Below are 26,808 nucleotides of genomic sequence, written 5' to 3' on the forward strand. Positions count from 1 at the left end.
TTGAACCCTTCTTTTCCTGTTTTCCAGGACTCATTAAGATGAAGGAATTTAGGTTTGTGAAATTGTTTCAAATGCCAGATTAAAATACCAGAACCATTTTAAAAGATGGACATGGAGAACCACAAAAAGTAAAATTCTCAAATCAGCTGAAATCTAATCCGAGAGCATTCAGTTGGTATCTGTTCCTCCTACATCATTTAATTTAAAAAAAAAAAAAAAAAAAAAATTGCTCTCAGGAAGTTTGATTTTTGTAGAAGCTCATGCATGTGATATCATCAGTTTGAGGTGATGGATGATAAATGATAGTCTGTTATGAATTATCCTGTGTTATCCTAAAATTTGTGTTCTTCAAAAAAGGCTTTTGTGATACAAAGATGAATACCCTGACTCTTTTGATACTTTGTTTGAGAACAAATCTCCAAACTCATCTAACCACATCATTTACCGGAACTGGAGTTCCAGAGACGGCTCAGATTTGGGGTCTCTGGTTCACAAAACATTGTCTGAGACATTTCCTTCCCCTCATTGGATTTAATAACCTGAAATACTAATAAAGGTTATGATTAGCCTAGTTCTTTATGCTGTCCTAATGAAACAATTCCCCAGTTGAGAAGTGCATAATAATCCAACTCTGTGAAAATACTTCTAGAAAATTAATTCACATAAGCCATGAAAACTTGTAAACCTCATAACTTTTCAAAGCACATTGCTTTAGTGAGACAAAGGTCTATCAGAACCGTACTCTTAAATTCATGTTGTAAACCTTAAATCAGCAGACTGCTGTGGAAAATGACCTGCATAATCCAAAACTGCTCTAGTTGTATGAGATTTTAGCAAAAATGATTGGCTTCATCTTTTTGCAAAGTAGTTAAACTTCAAGTTTGGGTTCAAGTGAAGATGCTTTTGTGCATACTGCCAGTTTCGTATCATCTTCAATCCAGTAAGGTTCCTTGAATGATTTACTTTATCTGTGGGGGTGAAATTTCAAATTAACTAGTGTTTCTGTCAATTCTTAAGAAAAACATAATTCTCTGAAAGTCCTGTTGTTTTTTGTTTGCTTATTTGTTTGTTTGTCTTTTCCCTCTCCAGAAAAAATTGTGTCTAAATAGAAGCATAATACCTTAGGCAGAACAGGAAAAGCAATAGATGCGCAAGCTATTTTAACCTTAATTAAACCCCCCCCAAAACTTAACCTTAATTTAAACCCCCAAACCTTAACCTTTATTACACACCTTACTGTGTTGGTAACTCATGAGATAGGCAACCAGGTCCAACTTGAATAAGTACACTTTTCAAATCAGCTGTTCACAGTTGTGTTCAATGGAGTTCTATGATATTAAGCAGGAATATCTTCTACAGTACTTGTACTAAAATACTGGAAAGCCAACATAGCATGCTGCAATGGAGATAACTGAAAGTGGTAGGGCAACAGGTTCACACCTTAGATGGCTGTACAAGCTAGGAGAACAAGGTGTTAAAACAAACAAACAAACAAACAAACAAAAAAGTAGAAATTTAGTAGAAGTTTGCAGGACCAAGTACAATTTAACTAGTATCACAGCAACTTTCCTGGAGGAATCCCAACAGTGAATAAATGCCAAACAAGCAAAAAACCCTGCTGGGTAAAGCCCTGAGTAACCTGATCTAACTTGGAAGGTTGCCTTGCTTTAAATGGGGGTTGGACATCATGACCTCTGGGGTCCCTCCAGCCTAAATTTTTCCATACTTCCAGAGCTTTTGTCCTTGTTCAGACATCCAGAAAGATCCACTTCTACCAATCAAGTCTGGGCAAAGATAACAGTGGGAAAAAATAAGGATATAGGAGGAACATAGTTTAGATTAAAAGGGAAGAGTAAGAAGGTACAATTTGAACACTGGTGGACTATCCAAAAAACAGAAATTGATACATGTAGAAAGTCCCAGCAGAATAACCAATGCAGGCTGCCAATAACAGCTTGACATATGGAGACCTTTCCTTTAAGGAAGCACCAGAGTTTCTGTCTCAGAGGAGTCTGGGGAGGGACTGACTGAAGATCTGAAGGTAGAACAAAATTTGAATGAGTTGATGAACTTCAGGATTTTGAAGAAAAGAGAAAATGACGCCTTCTAACAGCAGCTGTCTTTAGAAGAAGCTGACATAAGGCAGTTGGTTGATAAGGTTAACCTGGAGGTATGCACATAGGAAAAGGAAATCAGGAGAGTTGGGATTTTAAAGGAAAAAGTATAACTGAAAATTATCTTAAGGCCATATTAAAAAATACAGCTGTCTAAAGAGTTTTGGGTGGTCATACCAGTATCTTTTTGGATGAGAATGAATTACATACTGAATAGAAGTAAGTTGCTGTTCTTCTGGTACATATGTGGCATTATATTGTACTGTTTACCTACTAATTTACTTATCAGTTCCTAGTTTAAAACTCCCATCATCTATTTACCGTTTTTTTCTAATAATCTTGCTTTATCAGACATTTACTTTAAATCCTCCTATGGTACAGCCATAGTGACAAAACAGGATAGAAGTCCCAAATTATACTTTTCTTCTGCCAATAGGACTGAAGAGGCGGAAGGACTCTTGCTTCCTGGAATAACCATGTTTAACATGCATTTAAAGGCAAAAAGTGAACTTCAGAGACATCTTTTGCTGGATCACTATTCCAAATATAAATAGATACATTTTTTCCCAGGTCTTTAGCACTTCAGTGAATGTCAGAGAATAGCCAAAATTTCTTCTTCATTTTAAATAAATATTAGTTTTAATAGCTCTGATGAATTGTTTAATCAGAGTATTTGTCTTCTCCTGTGTCAAAACAGTTGGAATAAATGCAAACACACTTTTATTAGTTTTATGAATTATTCAAACAATTGTTAAATATGAAAAAGATGTTGTTATTCACTGGTTAAAATATATGCAGCTAAAATAAACATCCATGGTCTGTTGCTGACTCAGCAAGTATGCTAGCTTTAAGAGAGCTCATACAAAGAAGAATACTTAGGGAAAAATTTAAAAGACTGAGTAAGCCCTATTAGCTTAGATTTTTCCTTCTGAAAACTAAGAAACGTCATTGAGCTAATTTAAGCATCTCAGCCTCATTCTTGCTACATGTTCTCTTTGCTAAGTCAAAGATCAATGTTATGTGTCATGATTTTTAAATAAAGAAAATATCAAAATCTAACATAAAAAGTTAGCTCATCCTTCAGTCATGCCCATTAGACAATAAAATACAAATAAATACCCCCAGAGCATAATTAGATACAGACACTGGAAATGTTTCCCGGATTTATGGTGAATCTATGAGTTACATGTTAACCACAGGAATCCTCCAGTGCTTCATTTCCATCCTGCTTGCAGTCACACAGGGAGGGCTCCTGCTTACACGGAAGAACAGTCTCTAAACTTCTTTAGCTTAAACAGAATAGCATAGAAAAAAGGAGGTTTTCTAATTAGGAGATAAGGCTAAAAACACCAGCAGAGTTAATATAGCGCAGTCCTATTTTTCTTCAATTTTAGAGGCCAGCGATCTTCTAAAGCCTGAGGACTGCATATCAGTGTGCATTGCTGTCATGTGCCATGTAAGAATTATAAAATATATGTGACACAAAAGGACGGACAGCCTCTATGCAAGTTCATGTGTTACTTCTAACTTAAATGTACTTTATGCTTGTATGGTGCAAGGAATAAAATAATTCATTTTCCGTGCAAGAAGAAGCAAACAGAAGTCTTACCCTTTGTTAAGTGGGCCTAAATGAAGATCAGGGAGAGATTTAGAAAAGCATGTCTGATTTTACAAATTTTTGCAGAGAAGTAAGAATGAAAAACATGACAACGCTTTCAAGTTTTTGCTGAATCGGTGGTGAAGACTGGCAGTACAGGCAGAAAGTAAGGCAGGTACCAAGGTTGGCATATAGTGGAAGTGCTGACAAACTGGTAAAAACTGAGAAATGAAAAACTGAGAAGTGAAGACAAAACACTTTTGTAGTTAATGTTTCCAGACAAAGAAAATCATAGTTTTGTACAAAGAATCCCCTTGTCAGTATTCAGCATCTGTTAAAATCTTCACTTCTTCTCTTGGTTCCCTTCCTTGTTGAAATGAATTATGTGATTTCAGTATATTCTCTAGTGAATAATATCTACCACATGTGACAATGCCTGCTTAGAAAAGGACCATGTATCCAGGGTAACATGTTTTAGCTCCAGAGGGCTGTGGTCCCTCTAAGTCAGGAAGGAGGTTGTAATTGATGAGGAAAAAGAAATATCATATAATGTACAATAGCAGCCTGTGTTTGCCCTGCTGTGTTCATACAGGTTCCAGCAAGAGCTGTCCTTACCCTTGATCCCCTTCACACTGAGTACATTGCATTTAATAGGGAAAAAAAAAAAGAAAAAAAAAAAAAAACACTTCTTGTTTTAGCACAGCATCTCTTTTTATTTCATGATCTCTCTTGTATGGACACCAGTTAATAAAAAGCAATGCAATACCTATATGAGATAATTACAGTGAAACACTTTAAAATTTCTCTCGGTTGGTTAGTTAGCCTGGGACATGGTTAGTATGGCTGGGACAATGTCTGTGTTTCCATCCCTCCATCCCTCCCTAAACCTCAAATGATCTTTCCTTTCGTTATTCTAATACAACCCTTGCTTTGCTATTGTCCTGATTCTTCTGACCTTGAAATTGTTTTTGTTCCTTGATCACAGGGAAAACCTGTGACTCTGCTGTCAATTACTGTGAATGCAACCCCTGTTTCAATGGTGGGTCCTGCCAGAGCAGTGTGGAGGGGTACTACTGCCATTGCCCCTTCGGTGAGTATGCTCTTGCATCTTTATCTTCCCTTCCCCTATTAATAATTCTCAAGCATGCTATTTATGTTTACCTATATGAAACTGGTGGGTATGTGTATATGGATCCCTGTCCTGTTCGCAGTAAGAGAACTTGACTCAGCCAGAACAGCTTTATTAGTCCACACAAGGACTTGCCCATTCACTTTATTGCATGTTAATAAAGTTTTGAGTTCCAAAACCAGCATACAATTCCGAGAACTGGAGAAGCATGTAGTACTGCCAAAATAGTTCAATAATTATTAGAATTTAATTATCCCAGATTTGTTTTGTGGAATGAACCCAATAAAGACATAAAACAACATCGATATTTTAAGGTATCGTGTTGTAATTACAGCAAGATTGGTTCTGAATGTAAATCCACCAAGAATTGTCATTGTTCATATAGAAAGGCATACATATTATAAATAGGTTCGAATATGATTTTCAACTAACATGTAGAATAACTTCTTCATTCTACTTTCCATGTTTTGCATGATTTAGAGTTTATTTGTTTCCTAAATTTATAGTCATAGTCCATTATAAATACAACTAATATTCATAAATTTTCTCATTGTCACTGCAGTAAAAAAAAGTCAAGGGAAATTGTGACAGAGAGATCTGAAAAGAAATATATAAAATGCACCAAAATATTCAGATCAACAAAGATACCGAGAAGGCATAACTTTTTTATCACATATATGTTTATATCATAAGTATCAGAAATGGATGGCTTAAGTTAGAATTGTTGATTGAGAAATAGTTCATATAACATCTACAGAGAGAAAAATCAGCTGAAGTTGAAAATTTGTTTCTGTATTTGGGTTAACAAATGCCTGATGATAATTAATAACTCCTTTTGATATAGCTATCAAACTTTTTTTTCCCCTTACTTTCTTAGGAAAGCATAGAGGCTCAGTGTAGTGTATCTTGTTTTCCAATACATTTAGTTGTCATTTGTAAGTTAATTTTTAAGTTTAAACAAATAAACTTCAACACCTACCTATGGGTAATAGGACTTTTCTGTTCAGGTAGCATATTTTTAATCATACAGTAGAGGCTTTTTAAAGAGCCTGTGTATTATAACCCTATCTAGAGCACATTAATACTTGGTTTCTGGGAGTATGCTTGGAAGGAAAAAAAAAAGCTAGCTGCTACCAGATTTTATTTTTTTATTTTGCAGGTGTTTTTGGGAATCATTGTGAACTGAATAGCTATGGATTTGAAGAGCTGTCATATATGGAGTTTCCCAGTATGGATCCAAACAACAATTATATCTATATAAAGTTTGCCACTATAAAAAGTAATGCCTTAATGTTATATAACTATGATAACCAAACTGGAGAGAGGGCAGAATTTCTGGCCCTGGAAATAACAGAAGGAAGGATGAGATTCTCGTACAATCTTGGCAGTGGCACATACAAGCTTACCACGACTAAGAAGGTGTCTGATGGACAATTTCACACAGTTATTGCCCGGAGGGCTGGAATGGTAAGAAATGCTAAAATGGGTATTTAAGACAAGTTCAGCCAAGTCACTTTGGCTTCCACATGAACTCAGAGGAACATAAAATTAGTAATGTTGCATTTATTAGCAGAACCTCCAACTTTGGGGAAAAAATAAAAATCCCTCATTTCTGTCTTACTCTAACTGACTCAAAGGCCTATAATGGTTTGTTTAGTATCATGATAATAAAAAATAATTAAAAAAACGTTCAGTGCCCTGCGTTCTAAATGTGAAAGACGAGAATCAGGAATAATTAATGAAGTAAATTACTGCACATGAGGCTAATTAACTGATGCAGATTACAGGAATTATATTAGGGAAAGCTAATTAACTATAGTAACTACAAAAGCCCTTAAAATTACCTTACCCTTTGGATAGTAGAAACAGGCGAACATAAAATTCCATCTCTGACCTCCTTAAGCTAGTTCAGAAATTTTGCAAATCTCATCAGACTAAAAACCTTTTTTTTTTTTTCTTTCTGTCTTTGAACTCTGTAAAATAAATGCAAAGATTTCAAAGTTGTTACGTTGTAAGGGTTTTTCTGAGAGAAAATAAGGGAATTACTTCCCTCCAGTCCTCCCAGAGGGAATGAATTTTGCCCAAAACTGAACAGGGACAATCGATTGCCATATGTCTGGTACCTTGACCCTTCTCCCACCTTTGTTTTGTTCCATTAAATATTTTTTATTCTTTTCTAATTTTTAATATTTCCAAAGCAGAACATAAACCAAATGCTCCTTGAGTTCAAGCCAAGCTTTTTGACTCCACAGTGTTTGAGTTAGAAATGAAACAAAATATATTTGCCATCCATAATCAGTAGCTCTTGCCCAACAGCTCCCTTTTCAAGCATATATGGCCAACATATATGGAATCTCATATTCTCCCCATGTTTGAAATTAAAGTCACATAAGAATAATATATGGTTGGAGCTCAGATTTTGTTTTATATTTCAAGCCAAAATTATATATCCAAATAAGATGAAAGATAATTGTGATGTTGAGTTATGATGTTGTTTTAACGTACCTTAATATCAGATAATTAATAATTTGCCTCTCAGCTTCCAAATGGTTATACTCAAAGATGCACTTAAATCTTGAAAGGCACCAGATTCACATTTTAGCAACTACATTAATGTGGTATATCTATCAATATGATTGACATGGCTAAGCGTAGAAGCCCACCTTAAAAATTGCAACAAATAAATGAAATACACTTAAGAAAAAAAAAATCAAGCAGAAAAAATATTTTACTTTACTTGGATATGCCAGAGGGCTAGACTACAGAAGAAGAGAGAACATGAAAAAGACTATTTAAAGAAAATTTCAGTTATGAATGTTTCGGACTGAAAGCAAGCCTTTAAGACAACCTATACTTCTGTGTGATTTTTAAGTTTAAACCATCCCATTAATGTCAGCTGTTTACAAACACAGTATGCAAGTAGAATCACCTTTGTCTTACATATTTCTGCTGCAGGAAGAATGTCTCCCAGGTGTCCAAAACAGTATAAAGTAGCCCCCATCAGGGTTCCAGATCTGTCGTTTCCTACAGCACAGTGGGATTTTATCGGAAACTGGTAAAATCATTAAGTTGTCAGTCCTGAGATATTGCAGAGTGACAGGATAGAAAGTCTCATAATGCAGCAAGGTAACCGTAGAGTAATGCTTAAGTAACAAGCAGGAACATTTGACTAACATTAGAAAATAAATTGTATGAACTCTGGTCCAAGTAAAATATATTCTCAAATATCTAGCTCTTCAGCTGGTGTTGCAGCTTGGCTTTCACAGTGCATAGCGATGTGAGTTAGGGAGATTACACTGATTGAGCTAAGAACAAAAAACTCATTTCATTTTTTGTTGTTGAAGCTCTGAAGGAAAATATGTATGCGTATGATGGCATACAGACCAGTCAGCTTATTATTCTTTCTATGAATTGTTTCATTTATACGGGGCACATAATCTGCTTTGGAACTGCAGACTGACATTTCTCAGAAGCAGTTTGCTTATTATGTATGGAAAGAAATTCAAGATAAGCTTTCATTAAAAAAAAGCAAATTGAACAATTTAGGCATACTGCAGAACATGATTTAGGGCTGAGAGCTATGAATGCATTTGGTCAATACAATGCGTCAGCTTGCGGTATGTATTTGGAAATAGCATGGAGAATCTGTTGGGATTCCAGCAAGATGTTGTTAGTGAACTTCATTGCAGGCAGGAGAAAAAGGCATTGCACAATAATGGCATACTGATAGCTATTGCTGTTTGTTCAGCTCCTGTAGAGTAACCTAAACCAAAATAGGAACGCAGGCATTTAAAAAAGTAATGTTTGATTTAAATTTGCCATAAAACTGTACCACACATCTAGTGGAAACGTGAGAAGCCGATATGTACAACTTGGAGATTATGTTTATTTTTCTGAAAAATTTGATTTAAGGAATAACTAACCTTCAGGATTTTTTTTTTGCAGTGCATCTGTTATTAATAAATCACCATGAGGAAAATTCTTTGCTAAATAAGGAATATAATAAAAACTCCTTTTTAAATTAACAGGAGTTATTTCATGATTTTAGTGAAAGCTTTGGATAGGCTCTTAGTACAGAAATTACAATTAAACGTGCCATGATTGGCTTGAGTGTAAATGACTGGTAAAAAACATTCCATTCTCTTGGGATTGACAGCTTTGAGACAATAATAAGTTAAAGAGGAAGACTGCTCTCAGTGCCGATGATGTCCAGCACTTTTTTGAACGTCAGCTTGGTCCCGCTCACCAAGCAGTATTTGCATGTTTCAGTGTTATCAGTGTGGTCCACTTCTGTTATTATTTTAACCAGTGATCCTAGTATTTGTACTCCTAGCTCTTGTAAGGCACATTTTTGTTAAGTTTGGGATCAATATGTATAGTATCATGGTCAAGCCCCTGAAAGAATGCCCTTTGTGTTTAGAGGGAGCAGCTCTCTGTTAAGATCAGGAGTGGGTTACTGTATGAGCCAAAATAACTGCAGCTTCAAGGAATAAAGCAAGCAAATGAGAAGAAATCCAAAACTAAAATTTTGTGTTTAACTCTCTCTGTATGACCTAGTCACTTAACTCCTCCACTAGTATCCACATCTTAGTATTCCCTGTGGTGATGCAGAATGGAGTTGGTCAGTGTTTCCAAAGCACCTTGTGATTCTGAGTGACATGGTAACATACAAGTGCTCTTGTGCCCAAGTGCTTGTTCTAGCCAAGTTCTTGATATAATATATTTAATCATAAACATTTAATGTGATTGGGAACTACACCCTTGCAATAAACAACATATTTGTGTGTGGCTTTTGCAGGCAGCATCACTGACAGTGGATTCCTGCTCTGAGGATCAGGAGCCAGGCTATTGCACTGTTAGCAATGTGGCTGTTTCCACTGACTGGTAAATAATTCTTCATTTTGTGGGGTTTAGTTCTGTAAAATGAAAAATCACACTCTAAAATCAGAAGTTTGGAATAATATACATGCCCTTAGCTTAGTCTCTGGGAAGGGATAGATGCCTAAGCTTCATAACCTTCAGGAGGTGTGCAAAGGTCTGAAATGCCTCCCATCATTGTAGAAGCAATTTATATTTTCTATGTGTCTTGCTGGTTGCCAGCTCGGGCCACATTCCCATGTGCATGGGATTTATTCATTACAAGGAGTTTAATCAAAAATTCTCAATTCTCTACTCCATCTCGTCCCCAGGCTGTGGGCACACATAAAAAGCCCACATAAGAAGCTGTGGGTAGTCCAAGCTGTGATATAAATGGGGGTAAGACGTTTTGCCTAATGGTATGAGATTTCACATCAGAATCCAGACAAAATTAACAGATCAGAATATCAGGCATTTGTAATTACTGATAACTTGTAAATCTTAATTAGAGAGTAAAACATAAATTTATTCATTATAATGAAATCGCTTTTAAATATACATTGCTGCTCTTAGTTTGAAATTCTACAATATTTAGTACTACAAATATTTAACAAAACCTACTCCACTTTTACTTTTGCAACCCTAACTATCTTGCCAGAACAGTCTTAGACTCAAAATGCTATTACTGTAGTAGCAACTATATTTCACTCTGGTGTTGTTCATTTTGGGTCTTCTTTTTTAAAAAATACACCTATAATTTCTCATGAAGGTGTAAGAAATAGCATTACCTGATTACTTTTTTCTTTGACTTTTTTTTTGGTACTTTCCAGATTTCTTTTTTTATAACTTTCATTTCTTAAACATCAGCCAGTACAGAAAGCAAACATTTCTGTTGTTGTTGTTTACCGTAACTAACTCAGAAGCTCCTTTTTCAGAAGCACTTCACTTATTTAGATCCTCTTTACAGGTTGCAAAAACTTTAATCCCAGCAATTGTTGCTAATTTCTTACAGTAGTCACAATCATATTTCCTGACACAGGTGGCTTCCTCACTAGCAAAACAGTTACATATTTGTAAAATAATGAATCCGTCTTCCAGCTGTTTAAATATCATCTATAATTTAAACCATAATTGAGTGAAAATCGTTATTCATTTTGTTTTCAAGCACACTGCTCAGTCAAGTGAATAGAAGTTTTGACATTTGATAACTGAGTGTGAATTTAAATGTCATAGAGACATCTGTTTCCCCTCCTAAAGATAAAATGCAAATTTTGGAAGTGGAACTTTAGCCACAGACCTTAGCTAATAGTTACAGCTCCCTTGTTGTCATTGCTATCTTACGTCTGTTATTGCTAAACTTTTCTTTCTGCCTCTTTTATAGGACTCTTGATGTACAACCAAATCGAGTTACTGTTGGTGGCATCAGGTCAGTTGAGCCCATCCTTCAAAGGAGAGGACAGGTGGAAAGCCATGATTTTGTGGGCTGTATAATGGAGTTTGCAGTCAACGGACGTCCCCTGGAGCCCAGCCAGGCTTTGGCAGCTCAAGGAATCTTAGATCAGTACGTCTGCTATATATGGTATCAAATAGACAGCATTTACGATATAGAAAGCCAGCATGAAAACCAGGCACTATTCCATTCAAACACCACTAGATATTTCTTGTAAAAAAAATGGCTGTAGACTTTATTATAAAGTGTGAAAAATTTAGGAAGAAATTGAATTTGGATGAAAAATTCACAAAAGATTATAGAAACTTCAAAAAAGCAACATCATTACATTTCTGTTGCTGATTATTATTAATGTTGCTTTGCAGGCTGAAATCGAGTAGCCCTGTTATTGGATTTCTTTATAAATTCCACCTGGTTTTGACAGTCTCATATAGTTTACTGAACCTCTACTCCCTCTTATTTCTTTTTAATTCACAATGTCTGTTCTATCACTTTGCCTCTCAAGTATCACTGAATTTCCCTCATATCCTCTGAGTGGTCTTTCAGAAATGATCAACTATTTGATTCTATTGTTTTTCCATCTCACTATTCAAAGCCACAGTTGTAGCAATAATGTCAGTCTTACATCCAAATTCACTGGCTCACCCTTCCTCTTTTGACCCCCAAGTTTGCACTGTTCTTTGTGATATGAAGTCTCCGGAAGTCTGCAGTGTAAAAAGCACCTAAAAGAGTTCATTCATCTCTTGCATAATGGAAGATAGGAATTTTGCCGTCTCTAAATTCCTTTCCCTTTCTGTTATAACTGGATGCTGAAAGTTGTGATCTGTTTAGAAACATCAGCTGTCTGAGGAGAAAAGCCTCTCAGTTTTTACACCTCTGGGGGAAAGAAAGAGAATATCATTCAAACACGTGACCCTTTCCAGCACACTTGCTCTGCTTGTTTGTATGCAGGTACTTCAATATCTTCTTCTCTGATTTGTTTCAGATGTCCCCGGTTAGAAGGTGCTTGTACAACTAGCCCTTGCCAACATGGTGGCACGTGCGTTGATCACTGGTCATGGCAGCAGTGCCACTGCAAAGATGGACTGACGGGAAAGCACTGTGAAAAATGTATGGAGGGGGTTTCACTCTTTCTTTTTAATCTATACCTAACTATATGGTTGAACTGATTGCTATGAAGAGTTTTTTTTCAGGGGCACAGGGTAATGAATTTTATGAAATAATGAAAACAAGTAACATGCCTGCCTCTTAAATAATTATGAAGGAAAATTCCACAACGAACTGTTGTCCTTTCATGAGTTAAAAATATCATCAAGTTGCGTATATTATGTTTCCATGTCTGTATATCACATTTCAGGTAACTTGCATTCATTTAAAACTACTGCTTCCAATAGGGTGTAATCACTAATCAAAATAAAGCTATCCCGTAGGGAGAGATTTGTTTATTGTAGGGAGGTAAGAGGGTAAGGGAGAAGTCTTCCCTTTGCATAAACACTATGTGCACGTGCTTATGGCTCCTCTGAACTGTAGGCCTTTTTATCAAATGACTGTCAGATTATATGCATGGAAGTACGGCAAATGTAAGTAAATGCAATGGGATTATTAACTTCAGTATGGATAGGTCTGTAAATCAGTACAGGATTGTCTAGGAGAGCAAAGTGATTTATTTCCATGTAGTTGTAATATAACAGCTGGGCTTTGTTTTCTTACATGTCCCATTATTGTTTAGCTGATTTATATGCTTTTATTGTGCCAGTTTACAAAATAATTTTACCATAATTCTAACAGTATTTGGTAGTCAATGCTCTGCCATTTTTTATTCGTTTTATGCCACCACAAATAGAAAGCCATTATCTCTGCCCTGAAGAGCTTAGAGTTCAATATATCATGAAACCCTGCTTGCAGTAATGGAAATAGTAACATCCCTGGGAAGGAATTACAGTTCCAAGAGCCAAATTTTTTTCCCTACTCCCTCACTTGTTCCCTAGTGAGTTTTAATTTACTATTGACTGATACCAGCAGTAAATTACTAGCACACTCCCACTCTCAAACACACATTCTGGTTCAAGCCAAAGAATAGAGGGGGTGAAATTGCCATTCACTCCTGCTCTCCCCACTGACCTGCTCTGAACTTGATCTCCTCCCTGAAGAAAATGGTTGTTATCAGGAAGATGATCACTGTACTATAGCTGCAATGAGCTGCACACTCAGTGTTTCCCTGTCCTTGTCCCAGATATTACTGCCGACACTGCCTTATCGCTGGAAGGCAAAGGACGACTTGACTACCACATGAGCCCAAATAAGAAGCGTGAATACATGATGAGACACAGTGCTAGAGGTGCCAGCCCACGACCCGTGAATGTGGACCGCTTGGAAGTGAAATTCAGGACAAGAAGTGAGAATGGGATTTTAGTTCACATCCAGGAAAGCAGCAACTTCACTACTGTGAAGGTAAGATTACAGCTAATGTTGAGTTTGATTTGATTGGACTGCCTCGTGCATAGTGATCAAAATCACATTTTTCCATTACTCTTGCTGTTTCCTTTCTAAAATACTAGGTCTTTAACTAAAGCTAGGCACTGCTCCAGTATCATTAATCTTCTCAACAATTCCCTTGCTATTTGCCAAGGTATCAGAAGATCTTGATGGCTTTGTATCTAATCAGTTTTGTCCAGACTCCAAATAGTGACTGTTTTAAGGCAGCAGGAATGGTACATATTGCCATATTTGTTATCGTCATTAAGTTACACTCTACAGATCAAATAATTTCATTATTGGCCTTTTATCTTCTGATTTTTCAGGCCTCAAACCCAGACCCTCCTTAAGCTAAAAAACAATTGCCAAAAAGTTTTCATGAATTCCTACTAATGTGGCTCATGCTTATCAAACTAGGAAGTAAGGGATAACTTGAATTCATGAGGTTACCCACAGAGCAATGTCAATATCAGATTATTTTGAGATACGTAGCTGAATTAATGCTTCAAATGCCACACAGTTTTCTTTCCCAGGAGTTTATTGCTGCAGAAGTTACCTTTCTCAAGAGAAAGAGATGGTTCAGTTCCTGGCTATGACTCAGTCCATTTACTCATAACTCTAAATGAGTACAGCAGTGATGTTGGCAAGCCCCTTTATTGGGTTGGTGTAAGATCCAAGTTTCCTTGACTGCTGTAATGCTTTCCAAGTTTTTTTCCCTGACTTTTAAAGAAACTCATACAGAAATTCACACTTTCTAAGCTTCAGCCCCATTGATATTGTCCACCTGCCCAAATCCTGTGCTGATCAGAGGTACAGAGCATTTCTGTCACACTGGCTGCTTTTAAGAAGCAAGTCTCCTGTAGTTCACTGGCATATGCTTTTACCATGTCATTTGATAGGAAGTTTCTGCCACAGTCATATTAGCTGATAAGATCTAATTATTTTGTGTTCTGGAGTTAAAAATAAAGAACACAAATACTACCTTTTTTTCTCTGTAGTAGATTTTGCAATGTCAGCTCTCAAGTTTTAATTAAAAACAAAACAAAACAAAAAACAAGAGACAGAGAAAGAGAGTTGCCTTTCCTGGCTGAAAGCACTAGTGGTGTGTTTATGCAAACACTCTTATTATTGTTAATACTGGTGTAGTTATACAAGCAAGTGGAGAGTGTCAAGTCCCAGACCCAGCTGCACAAAGGCAAAGAGCAGAGGTTCGCCTAGTAACAGATGCAGTCCTTTAAGGAAAGAGAGGTAACTTCAGTGTACCGCCTGTTGCCAAAAAGTTCCCAGATGATGCTAGTTAATAAAACAGAAGGTCTGTTTCACTGTAGTTAGTACAGTACAGCTCCTGCACCACTGCTCACACCCAGGGCTTCCCGTGGTGGTGGCCCAGGATGTCAGCAAATCCAGACATACGTAGGTCTCCCTAGCATCTCAATATACTCCCAGTGCAGAAGATGAGTTTTAGAACTTCTGTTTATAACTTTTTCGTCAAGCTTCAAAACAGAGAATTTCTTACCCTGATTTTGGAGTATTTTAATATGCTTGTTATCCAAAGTGTAAGCGTTCAGAGAAAACCTGCATGTGTTTTTAATATAAAATTGTGCTAGAGAAAAGCTATACACTCTGTGACTACCTCCATGCCTTCATGTTTTTCATCTGTAGTCAGCTGAGTTTGGTGCAGCTGGGATTGGGATAAAATTAGAGAAATGGTAGCAAATTAGACCCACTGAGATTCATTAAATGATGGATGTAACCTCCCTCTAAAAAAACCCTCAACCTGGAGAAAAAAGGTCTTATTTATGATATAAAGGGCTTCTTAATCTTGGAAAAATGAAAAAACTAGTAGATTAAATTAAACAATAGTCAAATTCATATGGAAAGTGCCTCTCAAAGGAGCACAAAAATGAAAAAGGCAGGGGTTTCTTTATTATTAAAGCTCTTTGTCACAGCATATTTTCTAACAAATAATGCGTACTACAACTAATTCAGTTAGAAATAAGGGCAAAAAATAAGGGGCTGATTAAAAGTGAAATTACCTGTCTTGTTTTAGCTGAAAATCTCATCTAAAATCAGATTGGATTCACATAATGTACCGCTAAGATCTATGAATTGTATGAGTAGAAAATGTGGATTACACATTGCCTATATATGCTAACATATGCACATATTGAGTTGCAGAAATAAATCAGAACATAGCTCATTTCAACAATATCTTATCCAGTGGGCTATAAATCTGTAAAGGCTAGTGCTCAGATTTAAGACAAATAAGAAGCAATTTGCTCAGTAAAGGAGATTCAGAATATTAGTAAAGTTGAATCATTCTTATAGTTAGAAATATGTTCTCTTTAGTGGCTCTTCTTTTCATTATAGCCTACTTACCAGTTACACGGCCATTTAAATAAAACCTAGAAATGAGTATTATTTGACATTGTCAGCATCAGCATTTGTTTCAAATTTAGAAATAGTTTGTAACTCAAGGAACCAAGAAGAACATCCCTTATTTTCTCCTGGTCAAAGAAGTCATGGATCGGTCTTGTGTCTGGAAATTTTATTTTGTAAATACCACTGCTATAATATTTATGAACATTAGTCACATGAATGCAGAAATAGCACTTTAAAGTTATAAATCGGTATTGAAATTATCAGTTGTTAACAGGTAAATAGTAATACAATTCTTCTCTAATGTGGATTTAGAAGATATAAGTCTATGCTTAGTCCTTCCGTAAGCTTAGAGGATATTGCCTGATATGATATTTTCCTTTTTGTTTACATAAAGACCAAAACACAAGGCAGTACTTTCATGGAGCATAAAAGACAAAATAAAACTAACAAACCAATGAAAGGTTGCAAACATAAATATATGTATATATTCTTCCCAATTAGTCTTTTTATAAATACTTATGATTGTGACAAATGGTATTTAATATGTAATGATCATCTGTGTGACTGCATTTCCAAATACAGGGTTTTCTTTGGGCTGTGTGATAGTTTAGATGTCTGCCACCTCTGTTTGCTAATACCAAAAAGCATCTTGTCTTTGAGAGGGAATTTTATTAGTGAGCTCCTAAATAGTCCATCTTCAAATAAACTAAATTATGGCAGGTATAAGCACAGTGCGTGTACATATTAACCATTGCTTTTCGTGATCCAAATGGAATACGTGTTAGATACATTCAGCACAGGCTGCTGCCAGGACATGAGCATGGTCTTACATCCATCTTAAAGCTGATCTGTATGAACAAAGGTTGCATCACTAAAGAATTAAATCCAGAGCATTTAACAGTTTCTGGAAAATGGAACAGCATTCTTGTAGTCGGTGTGTCACCTCACAGTTCTTCCCAGGTGAACATTATTTTTCCTGGAACAAAGCATGCAAGGCTTAGAGAGCTTTCAACAAACCAGTGTCTCTGACCTCTCCTGGACAATGCATGTGCACGTTCTGCACGCTCCTGTTGCAGATCACAGCAAGGAACACAGAAGGGAAAGGAATTGTCTTATCTAACACGTATGAGCAATGTGCAGAGTAACAGAGATGCATATGGAAGAAAATCCGCAACAAGTTGCAGAGCCACCTTATGAGCTTGCATATAGCTTACAAGTTTGTACAGCCCTTAGGAGGTCAGCTGACAAGCCCAGCTCTTAGACAGTATTTGAGAAACCTGGTTTTTTTTCACTCCTTTATCTTAAATCTCATTTTGGGATCATTTAATACTGAACTGATACGAGGTTTAAAATCCTGCCACACAAGTGTGGCATTATTTGCAACGAAAAAGCAAAAAAAAAAAAAATCACGGATATAATAATATATATTTTTTTCTAATAGCTCGCAAGTTTAAAATCAGTTTGCCTGAGGAAGCACCATTTGAAAATGCACACAAAATAATAGACTTTACAACTCTTTAGAAAGATTTTTAAAATACAAATATTTTTCTGCAAAATGTAAGTTAGCAGCAAACAGTTAGGAAATTGGAATCTTGCTCAAATCCTGACATACATATTCCTATTGTGTCATAATGAAAACTAGATGCAAGCTTTTGGGACAAGAACAGCATCTGTTCATTCTGTAGAGCATTTTCTTCACTTGCATTGATGGAGAAGGAAGAGTTTGTCTTTAATTGGTTAAAATGTTTTGTCATGTGCATGCCCAACAGCTGGGTTCTCAATAGGTTTTCCTCTTACGAGAGTAGCTAAAGAATGAGTGGATGGCAATTCTAAGTTTTCTACAGATGCAGTAATGAAATTAATTGCAGCCAAATTTTTAGTGCTAAATAACTAATGCATTTTTAATACAAAACGGTTGTTTGGGGAAAAATACACCCAAGCTTCTCACTACAACCAAAGCCATGTGTAACTGTACTGAGTAGGCATTACGTTGCTTATGTGTATATGGGGGCAAAAAGTAGTCTGTAAATATCTTTTTAAATTATGCCTTTTGCTTTTTTGCTGACCAGATTAAAAGTGGGAAAGTGCATTATGTATCTGATGCTGGAATTGCTGGTAAAGTGGAGAGAAATATCCCAGAAGTATACACTGCGGATGGCCAGTGGCATTCTGTACTCATTGAGAAGAACGGCTCTATCACTATCCTGTCGGTCGACAAGACTCATAGCCGAGACATCCTCCATACCACACAAGATTTTGGTGGACTAAATGTTCTTACCATTTCTTTGGGAGGAATCCCACCAAGCCAACCTTTCAAGAGCACAGTTGCAGGTATTATTATTTTTTAATTTTTTTTTTTTTGAATATAGTGCACATGAGCACATTTGAGCAGACAAAGGGTGTCTGTTTGCTTAAAGATTGCAGAAAGTACTGTAATTCTTTATCAGTAACTAATATACTTCCGCACTTTGCCAGGAAAATTGCAATTCGAATGAGTAAGGATTGCAAATTTTTCTTCCTTTAATATACACTGCAGCCTTGTTATTTTGAAAAGACGGCATTCCATCTGCAGATCTTGTTGGAGGCAGGGTTAGGGTTTGCTTGCTTGTCTGCAAATGAGTTGTAATGATTTTGTTATGTTAATGGAGAAGAAAGGACCCATTCTCTACCTGGGTCAGAATCTGGAAAATCAAGGCAAACCTACTGAGGCAAAAATTCTAAATGAGAACTTTGTCTCTGTAGGGGTTTGGTAAATACTGCAGGATTTAGCCTGTTATTAATATGATTAAAATATTTTCTGAAACTCCAACTTCCTTCTCCTTTATCCTGCTGTCAGATGAAGAATAGGATTTATTTCTGAGCAACAGAAACCAAGGACAATAAAGAACCACCCTCTGACCAGCATCTAGCTGTAAAATCAGTAAATCAGTCTCCCTTAAGAGTTAAAGCAACTGTCTTAGACCCTGGCAAAAGATGTAGATAACATATATTTGATATTATTCCCCCAGTAATAAGTAAAGATGGAAGTGATTTTAGCTGTGAGATATTCCAGACAATGCAGGCATAGGTTTCACAAAGTTTTTTATATTAAAAGATTGTCCTGACTATAAGAAATGCGACCAGATAAAGTAACTTTGAAAGCTGCAAATTCACACTTCACATTTGTGTATTGTGAACTGGTTTGAAATGTGGTATGAAATCATATGAATGCTATGCTTACCTTTACCCTTTTTACATGTATGTTTTATGAGCAGTGTATGCATGGAAAAGCCAAAGAGGCTTTTAAGAAAGCTGGAACAAAGAAAATTGAGGACACTAAGTTCTCACTGTCTAATGCAGCAGCAGACAAGTTATGATTGCCTGCCTTCCACTATGATAGTATAATCCAAAATCTCATATTTGTATGATGTTTTTTTTTTTAATACTGGATTACAATGTGTACAACATACCAAGGATTTACAAGAGGGAGACATAAAACTCTGCATGAACTCAGATGGTCAAAAATATCTGAAGCACTGTTAAAGGCAGACAAAAACATACATGGATGATGATTCCAGGGCTGTGAAGCTGGGATATCCAATGTTTTCAAACCTGGGTAGACCTGACAAAATCCCAGTTGCTATGTGTCATGTCACTGCTGAAAGGGACCACCAAGCACTAGGCAAGCTAATCCTCCATTTTGCTTGGTCTCCAAAGTGAACCTAAATCCTCAATTTCCTCTTTATTTGGGAATGTGAAAACAGGAGAAAATGAAAATATAAGTAATGCTGAAATAAAATACAGCTCTTTCAAAATGGAAGTAATACAGAAATAACATGCTTGCTTACAAAAATGTCTTTGGACTTTCATGTCCCTTTACACTATATGACTTGCATCTCTGAGTAAAGCTTACTTGATGTTGATGCCCACTCATATTTCATTTCTGACATCAGAAAGCGTTCAAATTTTAAAACATCCTTTGAAGCTTATAAATACATAACAGCACCTCATACAACTCAAGTATATTTGCTTTTTCAGGACAGTCAACATTAATAACTTTAATCTCTGCATTAGCCATTTTTATGGAGATTTCCACAACTATTCATGAATTTACTATTCATAGTGGCTATTCTCTCATTCACGAAGTACATTTGCAGAAATTAAACTTCCCCTGACACTAATGATGCATGGAATATTTGCTCCTTTTTATTGTTTCACTCAAGTGCAGTGCTTCAAAACTGAGTAGTGTCACTTTCCTGCTCCTTGTAGATTATTTCTGAAGCATAATAGCTGATAAATTTGGTCTTAAATATTACTTTCCTGTAAACCTGGCACTGTGAATGGTATGCCAAGGACCATCCCTCAGAAGTTAAGGAGAAAGAAACATGTTTCTTACAGCAATCGCACATGTTATACCTGGGAGTATAATTTGCAGTCAAATCTGTGCATACCATTTTGTCACAGCTCTGAGCAGAGGTCAGCGTTAGGTTGTACTACACCAAAACCGTTGCAGAAAGGATTAACTCTTAGGAACACAGAGAATTATTAGGCTGGCAAAAGACTTCACACACAACTGCACAAAGGCCGGGGATAATCCATCTCTGTGGGCTCTTGCAGCACTGAAACTGCATCACCTCTGGCAGGGTAGCACTACAACTAAGCTACAGGAAGTTTAGGAAAAGCTCCGTTTAGATTCGGAGGCATACAAGTATTGCCGTGAGCAGCGCCCTTCCTAGCACTGTAAGACAGGAGGCATAGCTGAAACACAACAGGCAGCTTCAGCTCTGAAAGGGTAAACTGGAAAGAACACAAGGGAAATCATAGCTAATGTTTTTTGTTAGCACAGCCAAGCCAGCTGTGAACAGGTTTCTCTACATGTGGATGATAAGAAGTTATAGAAATATGGGAAAATTAGAAAAGGAAAACATTCACATATATTGAATGAAGTCATTAGAGGAAATATTTGTTCAAATTCATTTGAAAGATATTAAATACTATTGGAAAAGATGTTTCCCTATAGTAACCATTTGAATTCTTGGCTTATTTACTGAAATAAGTGGAGCCATTCATTTAGCTTCAATGAAATGGGTCTATGAATTGAAAATTAATTGAGTTACTTTAATGATATATTTTTAGAAAATATAATGTTTCTGCAAAATCCAAAGATCTCATTGCATAGTATTTTGGCAAAATGGTTGCTTAATATTTTAGCAAGATAACTTTGCTCTAAGGGGAAACTACTTTGTAATAAAGATCTGAGAATGTTCTTCAGACTTCCTTTGATGAGCCTATCTGTAAGAAAGGCAAGCTATAGGCACCAAAGCATCAATTTGCATTGCAAAGCTCAAATCTAATCTGCTCAGCAAGTGACAAAGTTGAGGTTATGCGTGGGCAACTTGTTTTTACCCAAAACACATTTTTTCATTTCATTTCATAGTATGTTTTTCCTTCGTTTGAACTATATTGCCAGTTTCCAAACTTGAAGTACATATTTCCTAATCAGGCAGTAGTTCCTCCTCCTGTGCAGCTTAGATAATTTCTAAAACCCAAAGCAACATTTTGAATTGTATGTAGGCTTCTGCTAACATTTGCCTGTTCTTTCAAAGCAATGGAACTGCCAAACATTTTGCAGGGCTTCTAGAAAACAAGATTCGTTTGTTTTAGTTTCTTAATTGCAGGTTTTAATACATTTTGTTTATTCACATTAGAATACTTATGTTGCTTTGAAATCTTAGCGTTGAAGTTAAAAGCCTTGACCTCTTTGAATTCTGATTTGGCAGACTTAAAAAAAAAAAAAGTATTTTTTGTAAGTTATAAAAGTTACATCAGAAGCTCCAGGGATGAGTAGCCTTTACTTAACCTTCTCTTGCTTAGAAGCAGATTTCAGTTCCTTTTTAATATGTACCCCCCCAAAACTGTCAAGCTTATGAACAAAATAGTCATTACAATCAAGAGGAAATATTTAAAGAAAGCAAGAAAACATTTCGCACACCATACTCTAAATGATTCAACAGATTGTTAGATAGTGAAACATCTGAACAGTCCGTCCTTCAGGTGAAACAAGTGGAGTTACTCCAAATTACACCAATGTCCTTAATATCACAGATATTTCTACATTAATTACAGTGGAAGGTAAAAATGTGGGGAAGCAACCGTAAGCTCAGTACACCCAAGATGCACTTGTGAAGGTAAGGAGGCTTTGTGTAGTAACTAAATGCACAATTTGCCCCACATGCTGTTTAATATAGCATCACAAAAGAAAGCTGCCACCTCCATCATGGCCTCGGGTTTTGCAATTTGTTGCCGGTGTGTTTGTTTTACCTTTTGTTCCAGGAGGTAAAACACATACTGCAAGGCTTCTAATCTGATCAATAGCAGGCTTTCCCTTTAGCACGGCATCAATGCTCAGAGTTTCTTATGCATCTTCTGACAGTGCATGCTCAATCTCCAGATCCCAAAGTGACTGCTGCTTTCTTTCCTAGGCTTCGACGGCTGCATTTCCTACATCAAGTACGGTGAGGAGAGCCTCCCCTTCACCGGCAAGCACAGCCTCGCCACCCTCTCCAAAACAGACCCCTCGGTTAAGATTGGCTGCCGCGGCCCCAATGTCTGTGCCAGCAGTCCTTGCTGGGGCGAGCTGATGTGCATCAACCAGTGGTACGCCTACCAGTGCGTCCCGCCGGGCGCCTGCGCCTCCAACCCCTGCCAAAATGGAGGCAGCTGTGAGCCCGGGCCGCACGCTGGCTTCACCTGCAGCTGCCCTGAGGCCTATGCAGGGCGGAGGTGTGAGACAGTGGTGGCGTGCCTGGGGGTCTCCTGCGGCCCTGGCCATGTCTGCAGAGCGGGGCTCAGTGGTGGCCACGTGTGCCTGCCGTCCCCACACCCTGCTGAGATGTCCCTGCCCCTCTGGGCCGTGCCGGCCATCGTGGGCAGCTGTGCAACAGTGCTGGCACTGCTGGTCCTCAGCCTCATCCTCTGCAACCAGTGCCGAGGGAAGAAGTCGAAGGCCCCGAAGGAGGAGAAGAAAACAAAGGAGAAAAAGAAAAAAGGAAGCGAGAACGTGGCATTCGATGACCCTGACAACATCCCGCCCTACGGCGATGACATGACGGTCAGGAAGCAGCCCGAAGGGAACCCAAAACCTGATATCATTGAAAGGGAAAACCCCTATCTCATCTACGATGAGACCGACATCCCTCATGCCACAGAGACCATCCCCAGTGCCCCTCTGGCCTCCCCCGAGCCTGAAATTGAGCACTATGATATTGACAATGCCAGCAGCATTGCCCCCTCGGACGCCGACATCATCCAGCACTACAAGCAGTTTCGGAGCCACACGCCCAAGTTCTCCATCCAGAGGCACAGCCCGCTGGGCTTTGCCCGGCAGTCCCCCATGCCCCTGGGAGCCAGCAGCCTGACGTACCAGCCGTCGTACGGCCAGGGCTTGAGGACAACGTCTTTAAGCCACTCGGCCTGCCCTACTCCCAACCCCCTGTCTCGGCACAGCCCTGCGCCTTTCTCCAAGTCGTCCACTTTCTACAGGCACAGCCCAGCCAGGGAGCTGCACCTCGCCATAAGGGAAGGGAGCCCACTGGAGATGCACAACGATGTCTGCCAGCCCGGCATTTTCAACTACGCCACTCGGCTGGGGAGGAGAAGTAAGAGTCCGCAGACCATGGCGAGCCACGGCTCCCGACCAGGCAGCCGCCTGAAGCAGCCCATCGGGCAGATCCCTCTGGAGTCTGCTCCTCCGGTGGGGCTGTCCATCGAAGAGGTGGAGAGACTGAACACCCCTCGCCCCAGAAACCCCAGCATCTGCAGCGCCGACCACGGCCGGTCCTCTTCTGAGGAGGACTGCAGAAGGCCCCTGTCCCGGACGAGGAACCCGGCCGACGGCATTCCCGCACCCGAGTCCTCCTCCGACAGCGACTCCCACGAATCCTTCACGTGCTCTGAGATGGAGTACGACAGGGATAAGCCCATAGCCTACACCTCCAGGATGCCCAAATTATCCCAGGTCAACGAGTCCGACGCAGATGACGAGGACAATTACGGTGCAAGGCTGAAGCCCCGGCGGTACCCCGGCCGCCGAGGGGAGGGAGGGCCTGTGGGGGCACAGGCGGCTGGCACCGGGGAGAGCTCCCTGCCTGTGAAGCTGGGGCAGCAGGCAGGAAGCTTCAACTGGGACAACCTCTTGAACTGGGGCCCGGGCTTCGGGCATTATGTAGATGTTTTCAAGGATTTGGCATCACTTCCTGAAAAAACAGCAGCAGCAGCAGCAGCGAGTGAAGACAGCAAAGGTGGTACAACAAAGCCTGTTTCCAAAGAGGGGGAAGCAGAACAGTATGTATAGGCTTTGTCTCCAGGTATTGCCGCAGGGCAAGGCCACGGGACGGTCAGACCATTGTATGGCTGTAGGAAAGGAAAGGTCAGCATTCGCACCCCAGGCCAGTTTGGTTGGAGGAGACTTTGAAAATAATAACCATTATGCTGCTGAAAGAGACTTAAAACATTTTTAATTTAATTATGCTCGGATGAATTTATTTCTCCTGCATGCAATGTATTTGGAAACAAGATATTTGGCATGCAGCTTTTTAAAAGGGTTTCCTATTTACCATTGTTTGGTTTGTGATTCTTAAATTAATAATGCTTTGTTCTGAAAATGAACTAATTTTTTTTTTTAAATTGTGAAGGATGTGCATATTGTCTCCAGCTACTAACGTGTTTTACAATGCAAAAGTATTGAGGATTTAATTTTCCTTAAGAAGTGCATGGAAGAAGGATGATGAATGAAGGAATTACAGTAGTAAGGTGTCTCAGAAAACATAGCTACCATATCCTGCAGTTGCTCACATGTAAAGATTATGGAAGAAATCAGCTTGAGTAATTGCTGGCAACAGTGCTGTAAGTGTTATTCCATACAAGAGGTGCTTGAAGCAGCTCAAGCTGGTCAGCACTTTAGGAGATATTGTTCTTTTCAGCTTGTTAATTTGTTTGGGGGCTTTTCCGTCTTCTTTTGGGGATTTTGTTTTTTATTTTTTAGTTGACAAAGTTGTGTGAGAGCTTCTGAATCTCTGTAAAATATTTGGGGATTATCAACCCTGCTCCTTGCCTGCCCCGCCTCAGTGCTTCCAGTGGAAGGGCAGTGCTCAACATATGTCAGCACAGCACAGCCAGGTCACCTGGCTCACAGCATCATAATCAAGGAGAACGAGGAAAGAAACTCCATTTCCACATCTCTTGGTCTCTCATCGTAGCTGTGCAGCTGCTGCAGCCCATGCTTCTCCCCAGATCCCATTGTCCCATCTGTACTCTGGAAAGGTAGTAGTAACACTCACCAGCCTCACAGGGTTGTTGTGAGGACTAATTAGTTAACTCATCTGAAGTGCTTACACATTATAAAGCACTATAATAAGTATTATCATAATTATTATTAAAGCACTGCCTAGCCTTTGTGACCTTTGGAGTGGCATTTTCTGCATTATATGATTTTCTATGATGAAAACTTTGAAGAATTATTTATTGTATAGAAAATTACTGCACTCTAGCATTTTGGAGCGGATATGAGGGAAAACTACTTGTAGACTCATTAATGTAGCTTACTGTTTGACCCAAATTCCCTAAGGTTTTAGGATAAGTAGAACGTCACAAAGTCCTTACATCTTCATGCAGATCCGATGAACCTATTGTACTGTGTAAAAACTTCAATTTTTTTTTTTTTTACCTAAGCTGTGTTTTTTATATCGATATTTTCCTATGCTGAATAGTTTTCTTACTTTCAGGGAAGGTAAGAAAAATACCTTTTTTACATTTGTTACTTATGTAACATCCATATTTTTCACATTTTGATAAAATTGTAACATACTGTATGCTTTCTACTTGTAAATGCCAATAATAGAATTAAAATATTTATTTAAAATCTTTAGTGTGTGTTATTTGAAACCTTTCATGTGTCTATTTCTCATTCCTTGATCTTTGCTTTTATTAACTTTTATTACAGAAACTGGACTTTAAGAAGCAAGTTGGTAGTGTAAAATATACATTCAGTGTTCAGTCACAGTGAAGGCAGCACAAGTATCACTGTAAAAATTAAATTAGTCCCTCTGCAGAGTGGCAGCACCAGCCCAGCATGCTTCTTAAGGTACTGCCGAGTATCATAGGGTTCTTCCTCACAAAGGGACAAATTTTGCCCAGGGTGAGAGAAGCATTCAGTGTATCTGTCTTTTACATCATGAATGGCCTTGATTGGTTCAAAAAGTAGCAGGTTTCACCTTTCTCAGGGAGATGGAGAAGAGTTAGTATTGCAGCATTGTGACATTGTCAAAATGTACAAAGTCTGCTTTCAGAGTTCTAATAACATAACAAAACTGCCTTTTAGTCCATATAGGATTATTAATAGGAACCAGTTTTATATTTGTTAATCAAGACTTCTATCTCTGTTCAAGCCTGAATCTTTCCAGTGGATAGTTATGAGTGTGAGAACAAGACTCTTCTGTAACAAAGCAGCAGTTGGACAATAAATAACTTCATTCCTGTATATTTATAAAAAAGTAAATCAAACTTAGACAACTTGTTGGAGAATGCAAACAGTGAGAAAGTTAAGACTACAGTACAAGCAAGAACTGAGTTCTGAAGTTACCATTTTTATTGATGGTATTTTGTTAAAAGAATTTAGAAGATGAATAACAAGTTTTCTTATCTGTTACTTGTTTGTTTTAGAGTTTTTTGGTCATGTTGTCTTGGAACCAGCAAAGAGGAATTGATACTCTCTTTAGGTAAAAATGCTACCAACTATGTCTTGCCCCACGAGAGTGAAAAGATAATG

General features: G+C 38.1%; 1 protein-coding gene across 1 annotated transcript in view; it reads left to right on the plus strand.

Moving 5' to 3' along the window:
* FAT4 (FAT atypical cadherin 4) overlaps positions 1–25,902 on the plus strand; it is a 142,728-nt gene extending 116,826 nt beyond the window's left edge. The window contains exons 10-17 of the mRNA XM_068680684.1: positions 4,697–4,801; positions 6,000–6,307; positions 9,639–9,724; positions 11,079–11,258; positions 12,133–12,257; positions 13,381–13,598; positions 18,074–18,335; positions 22,466–25,902. Coding sequence (XP_068536785.1) covers positions 4,697–4,801; positions 6,000–6,307; positions 9,639–9,724; positions 11,079–11,258; positions 12,133–12,257; positions 13,381–13,598; positions 18,074–18,335; positions 22,466–24,336 — 3,155 coding nt within the window. The 3' untranslated portion in view covers positions 24,337–25,902. The remainder of the gene's footprint in view (positions 1–4,696; positions 4,802–5,999; positions 6,308–9,638; positions 9,725–11,078; positions 11,259–12,132; positions 12,258–13,380; positions 13,599–18,073; positions 18,336–22,465) is intronic.
* Positions 25,903–26,808: the final 906 nt, after the last annotated feature.

This window comes from Anas acuta, chromosome 4 (genome assembly GCF_963932015.1).
Source record: "Anas acuta chromosome 4, bAnaAcu1.1, whole genome shotgun sequence".
Lineage (NCBI taxonomy): Eukaryota > Metazoa > Chordata > Aves > Anseriformes > Anatidae > Anas > Anas acuta.